Raw genomic sequence first — 13040 nt, forward strand, 5'->3', positions numbered from 1 at the left:
AGCCTATACAACATATAATTTCATACGAGGTGTCGCATGACATACTCGTATGGTCTTCAGCCGCCCATAGAGCGATTGGTGGGATTCTTGCGGACCACGCTGCGTACCCACCGTTCGCCATCCCAGTACTGGCGACGGCCAGTGAGTGAATCATCAGCCTCATCCTCGACGAAAGCTAGATCACCGCTATCTCCAAGGTGTTCAGCGGCAGCTTCCTCGAGAAGGATCCCAAGGGCCAGCAGTGCCGTCTCGTCCATACTTCTCCAGTCGCGCTTGCCACCCGAAGGGGTAGCGCGCTGGTAGAAGCATGAGGCATAGGAGTGAAGTTGCTTCAGGAGGTCAGACTCTGGCAAGCGCTGCTCCGCACTGAGCTTTTCGTTGGCAAAATAAATGTCACTTTCTTCGTAACGAATTGGAGCACCTTTCCGTCTGAAAAGGACTTCCTCGGGCGGTACAGCTTGCTTCGACACAATTGTTGTATCGCGGTATTTCGTAGTTCGATCCACTTGAGGGAGCAAAGACTCATATCCAGCTCGACCTACAGAGATAAATTAACATCAGTCAATAGAGGAACAGTTTGAGTTGTACTACCTGCGACTGCATCGAAGAGCGTGATTTTGCGTGTTTGTGATTTGTCCTCCATTGTTCGCACTACTTCTCAGATGTATGAAGTGAGCTGCCTCTCATTTATATCTAAAGTCATGTTTCGACTCGACAGTCTCGAACTAAGATGTCCTATCCAGATTACTCGGTATTGGACAATGGTAATATCTCTGTACAATGATTCCCAGCGCATCAGATTTGGAGGAAATAAAGGCTTGGCACGTGACGTCAAGTGCTATATGCCACCACTAGACAGGTACCTTCCATTACCATCACAACGACTTCCTACCACTTACTATCTCCTTGCAATATGTTATGTGGAGCTGCGACTTCTTGATGAACAAAATAGATAGTTGTTCCAGCGAGCTATTATGAATTTGGTGTTGAATGAATTCGTTCCTGTTGAACCGTGCTTTAGGCACGATAAGTCCACAGCACCTTGCAAGAGCACAGAACTCGCGTCTGCTGCATGCATTGCAGCCTTCTAACGACACCGCGCTAAGTATAAAGTCACCTAGCGATGAAGCAATAGCAGGTCAACCAGATGAAGTCAACATAGAGCGAGGATGTGTCGCGCATCCAGCTGGTGTGAATAGCATTACTATCGATAAGTTCGAAGGCAGATAGTAAGTGCAAAATGAGGTTCCTCGGCACGCTCTGGGAGTGCCTAATCTAATATGTGTTATTACAAGTTTACTATCTGGAGGTGCAGACTCTTCGATTGGCATATGGGACCTTGAGAGTACCCACTCTGGCACAGGCGAGTCTAGTGTTATCAAGCCACTTAGTTATGCACCGAGGACAGCACGAACACATAATCTTGGAGTAACACATCTGAGCTTCTACCCTTTTGATTCTTTGGCATTTCTTGCCAGTAGCTATGATCACACGCTCAAACTTTTCTCATCCGAGACGCTCGAATGCTCGGCGACATTTGATCTTGCCTCGGTCGTCTATTCCCATTCGGTATCACCGATAGCGTCTCATCTTCTGGTAGCGTGTGCAACTCAACATCCGGCCGTCCGGTTGGTGGATCTACGATCTGGGGCAAGCACACACTCGCTTGCTGGCCATAGCGGTGCGGTGTTGACGACGGCATGGCATCCTAAACGTGAGCACGTTCTCGCTAGTGGCGGGTCTGATGGACTCATCAGGCTATGGGATGTGAGACGTAGTGCGAGCAGTCTAGGCGTGTTAGACATGGATGATAGCTCAGGTCTTCTAGCTGACGCGAATACATTGCAAAGGCCCAGGGAGCGGGGCAAGGCCCACGCAGGCGCTGTGAACGGACTGACCTGGGATGCTGAGGGCACCTATCTCGTTTCTTGTGGGCACGACGAGAAGATCCGCATCTGGGACGGTATCAACGGCGCAAACACGCTCACGAACTTCGGACCAGCCGTCAAGAACGCTAACACCACAACATTGCTGCCACTGGTCAGTCCAACGCACCTCACAGGATCGAGTAAAGAGGTTTTGATATATCCTAATCCTCGGGAATTGCTGGTATACGAGATGCATACTGGAAAGCTGTTGACCCGGCTAAGGACCCCAAGCTTCGCGTCCAAGCGTACTGCTGTGAGCGCAGGGTCGGGAACCAGAAACGTCGTCAACAGGACCACGAGCTTGGCTTGGAGAGCTCACACTATCGAGCTCTACTCTGCTCACTCCGATGGGACGATCAGAAGCTGGAAACCAAAGACCTGGGAGGACAAAGCGACCGAAGAAGAATCAAATGTGGATGCTGACGGCGATGACAATAATATCGATGACCATGATGCTCGTGAGCGGAAGCGTAAGCGCGAAGAGCTTGACGATATTGTGGACAGTCTGACAAAGCGCAAAGTCACATACAACTGATCAATTATGGCTCTCCGAAAGCCTTGCATAAACTTCATGGGTATCTTCAGACATTGCAAAGACCCAGCGCTAGCTTCCTCTGGCAAGCTCAACCGAGCATCATAACTGCGATGTGCAGAAAGCCATCTGTGTAGCTAGCGGCCCGGAGCAGTTCCTCGACGGGTGCACTCATTGGCACCATAGCCCCATGCATGACAGGCCGGGCAAGGACTGGGTTCCGAGGGCTGGGAAAGACAGCGGGTAGAATGGTTTTAAGCGCCTGCCCTAGAGTCACGACTTGGCCTGTAATTGTTACTTTACATACTCGACATCATCTACTGGCATACACTTACGAGAGGGCGTCAAGGGGGCTACGAGGCTTTGTACCACACGGATTCTACCCGCTTGTGGCGCTTCTCCTGTAGACGCGTCTGTCTCCGGCGGGGCTGAAGGTAGATATAGCTTTATCGGCGTATGTCGTAACGCCGAGCCAGGAGGATTTAGGAACTTGTTGTTCACGGAGTTGAAAGATGTCAGATTGTCTGGAAAGTCTGTCAATCGGGCGTCGCATAGCTAGCGACACTGTAGGGGGAAGGCATACGTGTCTGAATCGAGTTCAACAACGTTACTGAATCGCTTTTGCTCATACCCATAGCAACCTTCGCAGTGCCATTTCGAATGAAGTCTGCCTCTTTTACGCTGTTTATGAACGTGTCCAACAGCACCTTGTACTCCTCGTCCATGCGCATAAGCTTTTCCAGCGGATAGTCGGTGAAATGTAGCGTGATCTTCCAGGGAATAACATCCCCATTGCCCTCCTCTTGTCCCAGGTCTTGTTCATCACTATCGGCCTGCATGCCACAGTGCAGATCATATAGCAGGCCGACAGGATAATGCCATTTCAGAGGAACGCCTTCGAAGGAGAGCCATGCTTCATGCGGCGCAACAGTCGGGTCGATGAGTGATGAAGAGAAGAAGGCATGGAGTCGGGGGAATATAAAGGGCAGATAGGAAAGACGCGGCACATTGATCTGGAAACAACAATAATTTACTTAGCCAAGTTCGATCATACTTGATATGTAATCGCATCTTTTTTTTCTTATGGGCGCGCGCACCAGGTATGGATCAGCCTGATCGTAACTTCTGCAGTCCGATGCTGCCAGTCTGATCTCGAGCGGTAGATGGCCCGACCAGACTTTTGCCTGTAGTTGGCTGATGGCAGACGCTGAAGCTGGCATCACCAGCTGACGAATGCTCTGCTATGTTGTCGTCTGCGATCGACGACGATATGTTATCGCATGTCTGTTCGATATGTCTAGTCCGGGTGATCGCGTTTGTTATAGACTGAAATGTTGTTAGGCGTCACTGTTTGTCGGAGTGGGGACGCTCGCGGGCGTCAACACCTGACGTCACCTGCTACCAATCACTACCTTACCTTAAGGTACAGTAAGGTACACAGTCTTGTCGTCTCGGTAGACGAATCTTCTACCTTGTGGTGTGACTGATGCCTTTACACACCGGTTATGAGAAGCTATGGAAGTACAAGTCTAGAGAGTTGCAATGGTTGAAGCTTGCGCGCAGCATTTGAGATGTATCACCCTACAGCTATCTACTCATGTGTACATGTTCGGCTTCAGGCCCTCAAATCTAGGGGTAGATGGAATTCTCCATCATCTTCATGCTTGATCGCCGAACCACAGATAGGTACACACTTAAGAGGACAGATGCTTGGCAATCTCTTGCTCAATGAACTTCTTGTCTTCCTTGGTGCCACCGTAGCCGCCAGCGAGGTGGCCCCAGATACTTTCAATCACATGGAGCTCGCCGTTCTTGAGATGCTTGACCTCGAACTCCGAGTCCTCAGGCGGGAAGTACTGGTCGGTCCGCGAAGGCATAAGAGCACATCTCGCCTTGATTCTAGGCAAAGTCTTGGATATATCGCCACCATCTTCAGGGTGATACAAGCCTATGTCTCCATGCTGCCACGTCCATAACAAGCAGAGTAGATCATTCGCATCACCCTTTCCGTTCCAGTAAGCCTGAAGGTATTCTTCGAGACTGTCGAAGCCCAAGGTCTTCCAGCACTGTTGGCGGTACCATTCTTGACAGAGCGCCCAAGTCGAGTAGACCCGACTGAAAGCCCTCGCGCCTCTGATCGGTGGTGATGTATAATGACCATCGTGAAAGTCAACAGAATTTACCAGTGCAGCTTTGGGTCCTTCCAGGAACGACCAATTGTGCCATGATGTCTTGGCTGATCCTGCCAGTACGCCGATACGCTCGACAAAGTCCGGGAAGAGTGTCGCCATGTGGTAAGCCTGTTGCCCTCCCATGGAGAAGCCAATATAAGCCGAGAGCTTCTTCACCCCGAGATGGTCGCAGAGTGCCTTCTGAAGCCTTATGTTGTCCTCATACGTGACATGGGGGAAATTCGGGCCATTGTACGGCGCAGCTTGGTTCGACGGCGATGAAGACTCGCTGCCACCCAGAAGTCCAACCACAATCACGAAATATGCCGATGTTGAGACTGGTGCTTGAGGGCCTTCATATAGATTTGGAGTAGTTGTTGCTAAAGTGCCTGCAAAACACGTAGGCAGCATCACAGCTGGGTTCTTGACATCTCCGAAAGTCCAGTATGCTAGCTTTGCAGGGAACTCGATACCCCTGGGCTCAGAGAGCTGCGAGAGCTTGAGCGTGTGCTCAAAATATTGAGTTTCGGGCATGATTTGATGCTCTCTTGGACTACAAGAGCTCTGATACTTTGTCCGTCGCTCTGCAGAACTACTTCACAATCACGGGTCGGGCAAAAGGTTGATGATTGCAAGTAAAGGAGTTTGGACTCGTGAATGATTCAGATTTTGACATGGATCAATGGTTTGTCACGAGCGTGTAATCGTCGAATGAATTTGGTCTTGCTGTCATCGCCGGCACCGTATCAGGAAGGAGCGGCGGTAGCAGGGGCGGACAGCCCGTCTATTACAGCCACTTTGTCGCACACGACTCCGATACATCTGGGATTCTCGACGCCAGCATTGGCCTGAGTGTTGAAATATAGTATACTGGTAGCAGACCTAGCGATATCCCTTTCTTGAGGACAGACGGGCAATATCGCAACAGGCACTATCCGAATTGTATACTGCAGTGTGACCCTGGCGTCCTTTACAGAAGGTACAAGCGGCGCAACGTCGTAAATACAGGTTTGTGGACACCATTTGCCTTCGTATTATCACGGAGCTTTGTCATAAACCCTCTGCAAAACTCGGAGAAATGATTTCGGGTGAAAGGCGAGCGAAGCGAAGAGAGACCGATGAAATGCTTGGCGATAACATGTTTCAAGGGTGAGGGTGAACCGAATGTCCTCACATTTTCTACCTGTCCGGTAGAGCAAGTCTGGACCTTTGAGACCAAGCGGGGCGGCCTCCTATAGAGTTCAACTATCAAATTGAACACGAGTAACCCTTACCTTCCGCATTCATCTCCGGTCTTCCTCATTGGACCCGTATTGTACACTGCGTACTGCCGAGCTACTGTATACACCACACGTCGCTAAGCACCTATTTTGATGCAATGACGATTGTTTGGTAACCGATACACAGACGGATGGTGAAATTGAATAGGCATCTGTTCAAAGGCAGACATCTAGTTGATCAACTGAATGATTAAAACAACGATCTAGATCGGTCTACATATCTATCTGAGTTCTTAAAGCAGGCTCTTGCTCTCAATCGCCTTCTTTCTCACGTATTCATCGAAATCAAATCCAAGCTGTTCTACCGTCTGCACCTGATGCCTGCTTTCACCTCTATCTTGAAACGCTTTCTTGATTGCCGGAAACTGCTCCCGAAGCCAGCACTCCTTGTCTCCCCACCTCGGCGGCTTTTTCCCCTTGATCTCCGCGTCGGGTGCGCTCATGGCCCAATCGTGCATCATGTTGATGTAGTTAGCGTCCTTGGGGAAACTGAGGAGGTGGAAGTCACGGCCACCGCCTGTTTCTCCGTATGTTTTGTCCTCCCACAACTTCATCTCTTCCTCTGAGGGTAAAGAGAGCCGACCCGACCACAAGCGGGCAAATACCGAGGCCTGCACCTCAGACATCGGGAAGGGTATGACTCTCTGTTGACAGACAGGGAACACCATAGTTGGGTGTTGTCTGTATATCATGTGTAGATAGAGGTTTCTCACATGCGTGCCATCCTCGATTAAGGGAGGGTCAATATCCCGTAAGAACGGGAAAGAATAGAAGTACCCGGTAGAGTAAAGTATGACGTCGATGTCCTTCTCGACACTGCCATCGGCAAAGCGAACAGCGCGGTCGTCCAGGATATACTCTACTATCTCTGGTTTCTCTAGCTTGTCAGATGATACGTCGCTCAGAAGGTATGATTCCGATTTGGTCGACTGAAGCACAGGCTTCTTGCAGTCAACCGACATGATCTGCGCTGCGATATCGAGACCAGAAGGACCATTGCCTACGACTATGACTTTCTGTGCCTGGTAAGCCTCCGTACGTGCGGGTAAGATGTCACACTGATGACCTACCTTGCCTGCATAATCTTCTGGCCACTTGTAAAACATTGAGTGTGTCAACACGCCAGGATACTTGCCGCTCCATTCCCGCATACCTTTGACATTTGGGATGTATGGTACAGAAAAGTGTCCGCTAGCAACGACTACTGCGTCGTACACATTCTTGGTTGAAGCGGCGGGTTCGCCTGACTTTACCTCTTGGGTCTCTACTAGCCATCGTTCTTGACTGCTGCCCTCGGCCTTCACTGGTGTCACGTTAAGTACCTGTGTGCGGAATTGTATGAGGTGTTTCACCTCCTCAGCATGCTTCTCAAGATACTCCGTGACGGTTTCGTGCTTGGGGAATAACTGGGCATCTTCAGGCCATTCTTGGTCCGAGAAGCCCATCAGAGTACGAGGAATATTAGTCTCGAGGCGGTCATACAACGGACTTAGAAAGCGCATGTCTTCCTCTACACCGGGGCCCAGAGCTTGCTTGGTACCGCTCTGATGCCATACAGGTTTCGCGAGTCCGGTATGCGGACTTAGCAGTGGGGGAGTAAGCGGTTCCAGAAGTTCCTTTGAGTCATTATGATAGTCCCAGACGCCTCCGACGCTTGCGCGCTGCTCAAAGACGTCGATCTTTGCAAAAGCCTGTTCAGAAACAAGATATCTGCAATGCACTCAATATTGCCATATGCTGATCAAAGTCGTATGACATACTCACTTGGCCGCTGCGACTCCAGAAGGTCCGGCTCCAATGATTGCGACGGAGTCTACGTTGAAATGATGCGGCGTCATGGTCACACGCGCGGTCGAGAAGGCCCGGCAGCGGATGTTATGCAATGCTCTTTGCATATGAATATGTTCCTTCACAGACGGAGAAAACGTTCCGACTTGAGTGACACAAATCGAGCGGATAATAGCCAGTGGTTCGCAGGTTAGTACTGATAGACAAAAGTATGGAGCGGCAATGCCAAGTCGCGTCATCCGTACTAAGCGTTCGTGCTCACCAACTCTCATGACTAAGATCTCACTAGACAAAGCGACACGTGAGACCGGGTGATCTTTGGCGATCTGCACCAACAGTGGTGGCATAACAAACCTGAGCGAATACAGTGGTCGAGAGACAGGAAAATTGTTCAGGTGAAAAATTGTGGTCATACACCACTACTACTAATACTACTGCTGTGAAATGCTATGCTCCTATCGTAGGGACTCGAGCCTTCCCGCTGTAGATATCATCCCAAGACATCGAAACGCCACGCTAATCCAAAATCACATCCATTCATTAAGACATCGTTCAGTCATGCAGGTCGTCGAAGAATCATTAGTTGCTCTTCCGAACCTTCGCATGCGTGTTACGAATCCACTCGTCAAGTAGTGCGGCACCATAGTCGCCTCGGTTGGGTAGTCTCTGGGTAGCCACGATGCGATATTGTGACAGGCTTTCCGTTTCCTGGTGCTCGAGCTCATCCAGCACGACCGGACTATGCACACGGAAGTAGTAGGGCGAGTCTTCTGCGACCAGCCCCGACCATGCAAAGTAGGTCTCGTCCAAATGCTCCACTACTCTTGTCATAAATGTGTTCAGTGCAGACTCCGGGAGAGATTCGTTGAAACTGCGTACAGCTTCAAGAAGTACCTCGATCTGTAAGTCGTTCATCTCGGATGCGCATATGCCTCGGTAGGGAAGGACACCATTGTCTTGATGGGCACCGCCCACTGTTCGTACGAACGAAGTACCATCTAGGTCATCAATCGTGTACTGTAGGCTTGCCCGGGCCTGTTGCTCGAGACTAAGCGAGCGCATCAAGGTCAACCCGGCAACTTCGGCTCTCTTGAGAAGTTGACTTCCTCTGCTCACGTCCTGAGCCCCAACGTTGACGGAGAATGGACCGACAATGAGTTCACCATTAAGCGTAAACGCATTCAGGCATACGTTACGCCCGAAAAGATTGAATCCCCAGGGTGCTTCCATCGACGGTTCACCGAAGAGACAGAACTTATAGCTTGTAGATTGCTCGCTGAAGATATCGTCGAAGTCCATGTCGACATCATCGTCGGCTGATGACCGCGAGGCTAGAGCAAATCGTATCTTGGCAAGTCCCTCTGGAGCGAGGGTGGCCTGCAATAGGTCGGAGATTGCGTTTTGGGTGGCTTCCCTCATTTCTTCGACACGTATGCCACTGTCGATGACCATAACCTAAAAGTATGTAAGTATGTGTGTAGTAACAGAGTACATTCAACGAACGAGGGTGTTATTTACATCTGGATCAGACCATGCCCTCCATTCGCGTGCCGTAACAAGGTAACGGAACCGTTTCTTCTCATGATTCGTTGCCACTGCTAATAATTTATGTGCTGCTTGGACCATATCTCTCGTAGGCCCATTGGCTGACGGCTTTGCTTGCCAAACAGGATGAACTACACCATCCGAAGTGAATCCTCGATACGGCTGCCAGTAATTTCGAAGCCATCTTTTGGCCGTAGATGAAATTAGAAAGCTGTCATGTCTATGTGTTCGTGGCTCGCCAAGTCCCCGGTCACCGGACTCGAATCTGGAGTAGTCTTGTGATTGTGGCATTGCAAAGCTGCAGGTGCTTCTAATATCTCCGAGCATGCTTGGTTTTACAACAATGAGGTTACCTTCCAATCAATGAACAGAGTAATAATGCTTCTGACAAAACGAGGGCCTCAACGGCACGGTCGTAGGGGCGGAGGTCACCCTCATAAGTGAAATTCTTGTCGGTTCTTCTCTCGGCCCATGACCATGGCCTCACTACGGGCGGCTATTCGATAATTTCTCCAGATCGATCCCCGGTCTGCCCCGGTCTGAACAAAGAACGCTAATTGAGGTAGAATACGCTAGCTCAGACGGACCGAATATGCTTTACATCCCACGTGTAAACGGCCGAGAGGCGTTCATGGGACTCTGGACCCGCGCTGTTGGCGTCGCACCTTGGGATCTTCTCCGCCCTGCGTCCCCACTCACTCCCCACAAACGTTAGGGCTTTAGCATACGGTAATCGAAATCGGCCGTGGGGGATGACAGCGAATGCGATATGCTCCCACAATGAAGTCTAATTCAGATGCTATATACATAAGGCGATATCGTAGATTAGTGATGGTGAGTGCCTTTCTTCATAAATTGCATGTATATCCCTGCAGTCATGTCTTCTATAACGTACAAGGATCGACCACTGGATATAATCATCATTGGAGCCGGACTCGGAGGCCTCTCCGCAGCGATATCATGTGCACTTGGAGGCCACAACGTGAGCTTGCTGGAAGGTGCAAGAGAACTGGCAGAGGTAGGAGCTGGACTACAGATCACGCCGAATGGATCGAGACTGTTTCAGCAATGGGGCATCGATCAAGTGTTAGCACCATTGGCTGCTGAGCCAACATTATTAGCAGTGCACCGCTATTCAGATGGAAAGACTTTGGCATTGCAGGAAGACTTCGACAAGAAGATCCGGCAACAATACGGAGCACCATTCTGGGATCTTCACAGAGTTGACTTACAACGCGCCATGGCTGAACGTGCGCAAGAACTCGGCGTCAAGCTCGAGCTCGGCGCACGAGTGAAGGATGTCGATTTCGAAACCTCCTCTCTCCGCTTGGAGAATGGCACAGAGTATATGGCCGATCTCCTCGTCGGCGCAGATGGCTTATGGTCCAGGTGTCGAGAAGCGTTCCTGAAGTTGGATGGAAAAGCAGACAAACCACTTCCCACAGGAGACTTAGCCTACAGAATCGTCCTGAACGCTGAAGACCTAGACGATCCAAAACTCAAGGCCATGATCTCGAAACCTCAATGTCACTTCTGGGTCGGACCGGGGGCACACGTGGTGGCCTATTCAGTAAGAGGAGGCAAGCAATACAATATTGTACTTCTAGTACCGGACAACCTTCCAGAGGGTGTAGCAAAACAAACTGGTGAACTGAGTGAGATGAGGGAACTGTTCACCACATGGGACCCCATATTGAACCGGTATGTCGCCTCTGCCTTTATGATTGTTGATACTTATAATCGGATATAGCTTCCTGGACAATGTAAAGTCAGTCGACAAGTGGAAGTTGATGCACAGACCTGAGCTAGAGAGTTGGGTCAGCAAGCAGTCAAACTTTGTCTTCTTGGGCGATGCATGCCACCCCATGCTGCCATACCTTGCTCAGGGTGCAAATTCATCTCTCGAAGACGGCGCCGTCCTGGGTAATTTGCTAGCGGTGGTAAAAAGCAAAAGTCAATTGCCGGAGGCACTGCGGTTGTATGAGACATTACGAAAAAAGCGAGGTGAGGCCATCGTAAGGGAAACATTCGCCCAGGCAAGTGCACCGTCGATCTATTACCGGCTAGAAGCAATGCTGACTACGGTAAAAGAGGAGTGACTTTCACATGGGAAATGGCCCCGAACAACAGGCACGCGACGAACTCTTCCAATCGCAGCTCGGCAAGGAATTGAACGACGTCAAATTTCCGAGTAGATGGTAAGCAAAAGTGATCCAAACGCCGAGATGCCTCCAGCTTTAGGCTTTGCCGCTTACCGAATGCAGGACGTGTCCGACAGTGCAGCCCTGGCTTTATGGCTATGACGCGAAGCGGGAGACCGACGTTGCGCTTAAGGGCTCCTCGCTTCTGAGTTGAGTGGGAAGTGTCCGACGTAATAGTCCGCTCATTATTGGGTGAGTGACAACGCCACCCTTGCAGGTTGGCTTCTTACAGGCTTTGTGTAAGACTGAAGTCCCGGTGTCAATGCATTCGAGGGTTTGAATTTCTCCGCGCCCCTCCATTAACCCATAGCACCCGCTCTTTTCACGCAGTGGGGTTGCTGATCCATCCGGTCGGAAGAAGCGGTAGCAACGGAACCTGGGTGTTGTCGGAAAACTGGAGCAATACATCTCTGATGACCCCAATTCCTTGTATTTCCGTTCGGCTGCGGATGCGGCATTCGCATAATTAGACGAGTTGACCAGTATTCGACCACTCGTGGGATTTGCGCACCGAGCCCATGACTTGGATGGCTTTTCAAATGACGGCACAAACTCGTAGGATGACTCGTAATTAGCGATACAAGCAACCCGTCTCAACTCGTACACTTCGACTCGTCGTCGACTTTAGCCATCAGTGCTTTTATCCGATCAAACTTAGCCACTTCTTCGGTCTCGGTGGAATTGTTTCAATCAGTCTTGACAATGCCCCGGACTGACTGCGGCGCTTACGACGGAGTTTATGAATTGGTGAGACCCTGGAAGCAGGGAATCCGTCCCTGAAAATCATATGATCTTTTAGGGCCTAATGTATCTCGCTGTCTGGGCTCTCCGCATTGATGTGCTTTGCGTTCTTCGAGAGTCTGGGGTCCCCGTTGATCGTGGCGCTTCACGCATAACATCGCACTAAATCCTGCGAATCTGCCAAATAACCTTATAAGGAAAGCGACCGTCGTTGCTCGACTCGGAGAAGTGCTCCTGTCGATAAGATCTTGCTCTTCGGACAGATCACGATCATTTCGTCAATCTCAAAGGATTTTCGAGATCTGTGGGTTGGCTTATGATCAAGTTATTCGCGTACGGCTTCATCTCGAGGCCTTGAGTTGCATGTGAAGGCTGCCTTGACTGCTAGCCTCACCACAGAATCCTCATACAGAATTTATAGCCAGGTCAAAGTATGAACGACATCTTCACATGCTCAATCTGACCTCCTACACCGCTAGGACGAGTCCATAGTCCCCCGACGTCGATCATCGAAAACCGAGCGGTTGGTCGACACTGCGAAACATTCTTCTCTACTTACGAGGAAGGCACCTGGGATCTCAAGAGGACTCGCTGACGATCACGCCACACAATTGATCTCCGCTTGGCCAAGATCAGAGCTCAGTCTCACAGCTTCTGATTTTCCAGTATGTCGCGCGGTCATGTGATAGAATCTACCTCGGACGTTTCTATGGAACTTTTGCAGTGAAAGGCCTCCTATTACCAGCGACTACACGGCTTGGCATAAAGTGTATACTACTGTGCAAGAAAGCCCCCATGTCTCAGCCTTTGTCACCGAGTCCAGATGGCTGTCTATGTGAGGAAGTCTAACAACT

General features: G+C 50.3%; 7 protein-coding genes across 8 annotated transcripts; 2 read left to right on the forward strand and 5 right to left on the reverse strand.

Annotated features, from left to right (window-relative positions):
* Nucleotides 1-56: 56 nt before the first annotated feature.
* AAFC00_003632 (uncharacterized protein) lies at nucleotides 57-643 on the reverse strand (the record flags this gene model as incomplete). Its single annotated transcript, XM_069343135.1, has 2 exons — nucleotides 57-538; nucleotides 592-643. The coding sequence occupies 2 exons, from the start codon at nucleotides 641-643 to the stop codon at nucleotides 57-59; spliced, it is 534 nt and encodes a 177-aa protein (XP_069200951.1).
* A 347-nt stretch (nucleotides 644-990) lies between these two features.
* On the forward strand, nucleotides 991-2463 carry AAFC00_003633 (uncharacterized protein; the record flags this gene model as incomplete). The annotated part of the gene is made up of 2 exons (XM_069343136.1): nucleotides 991-1229; nucleotides 1296-2463. The coding sequence occupies 2 exons, from the start codon at nucleotides 991-993 to the stop codon at nucleotides 2461-2463; spliced, it is 1407 nt and encodes a 468-aa protein (XP_069200952.1).
* Nucleotides 2464-2551: 88 nt separating this feature from the next.
* AAFC00_003634 (uncharacterized protein) lies at nucleotides 2552-3680 on the reverse strand (the record flags this gene model as incomplete). Its single annotated transcript, XM_069343137.1, has 4 exons — nucleotides 2552-2745; nucleotides 2796-2984; nucleotides 3044-3473; nucleotides 3558-3680. 4 exons carry the CDS (start codon nucleotides 3678-3680, stop codon nucleotides 2552-2554), a joined length of 936 nt encoding a protein of 311 aa, XP_069200953.1.
* Nucleotides 3681-4154: 474 nt separating this feature from the next.
* On the reverse strand, nucleotides 4155-5165 carry AAFC00_003635 (uncharacterized protein; the record flags this gene model as incomplete). Its single annotated transcript, XM_069343138.1, has 1 exon — nucleotides 4155-5165. The coding sequence occupies one exon, from the start codon at nucleotides 5163-5165 to the stop codon at nucleotides 4155-4157; it is 1011 nt and encodes a 336-aa protein (XP_069200954.1).
* Nucleotides 5166-6144: 979 nt separating this feature from the next.
* AAFC00_003636 (uncharacterized protein) lies at nucleotides 6145-7749 on the reverse strand (the record flags this gene model as incomplete). Its single annotated transcript, XM_069343139.1, has 3 exons — nucleotides 6145-6927; nucleotides 6982-7621; nucleotides 7676-7749. The coding sequence occupies 3 exons, from the start codon at nucleotides 7747-7749 to the stop codon at nucleotides 6145-6147; spliced, it is 1497 nt and encodes a 498-aa protein (XP_069200955.1).
* Nucleotides 7750-8278: 529 nt separating this feature from the next.
* Nucleotides 8279-9535, reverse strand: AAFC00_003637 (uncharacterized protein; the record flags this gene model as incomplete). Of its 2 annotated transcripts, none has more annotated exons than XM_069343140.1 (2): nucleotides 8279-9154; nucleotides 9218-9535. In XM_069343140.1, 2 exons carry the CDS (start codon nucleotides 9533-9535, stop codon nucleotides 8279-8281), a joined length of 1194 nt encoding a protein of 397 aa, XP_069200956.1. The 2 variants fall into 2 exon arrangements, with proteins under 2 accessions (XP_069200956.1, XP_069200957.1); XM_069343141.1 differs by having other exon boundaries at nucleotides 9218-9325.
* A 586-nt stretch (nucleotides 9536-10121) lies between these two features.
* On the forward strand, nucleotides 10122-11599 carry AAFC00_003638 (uncharacterized protein; the record flags this gene model as incomplete). Its single annotated transcript, XM_069343142.1, has 4 exons — nucleotides 10122-10945; nucleotides 10995-11280; nucleotides 11336-11442; nucleotides 11509-11599. 4 exons carry the CDS (start codon nucleotides 10122-10124, stop codon nucleotides 11597-11599), a joined length of 1308 nt encoding a protein of 435 aa, XP_069200958.1.
* Between the last annotated feature and the right edge of the window lie 1441 nt (nucleotides 11600-13040).

This window comes from Neodothiora populina (assembly GCF_041146345.1).
Source record: "Neodothiora populina strain CPC 39397 chromosome Unknown canker_contig_16, whole genome shotgun sequence".
Taxonomy (NCBI): Eukaryota; Fungi; Ascomycota; class Dothideomycetes; order Dothideales; family Dothioraceae; genus Neodothiora; species Neodothiora populina.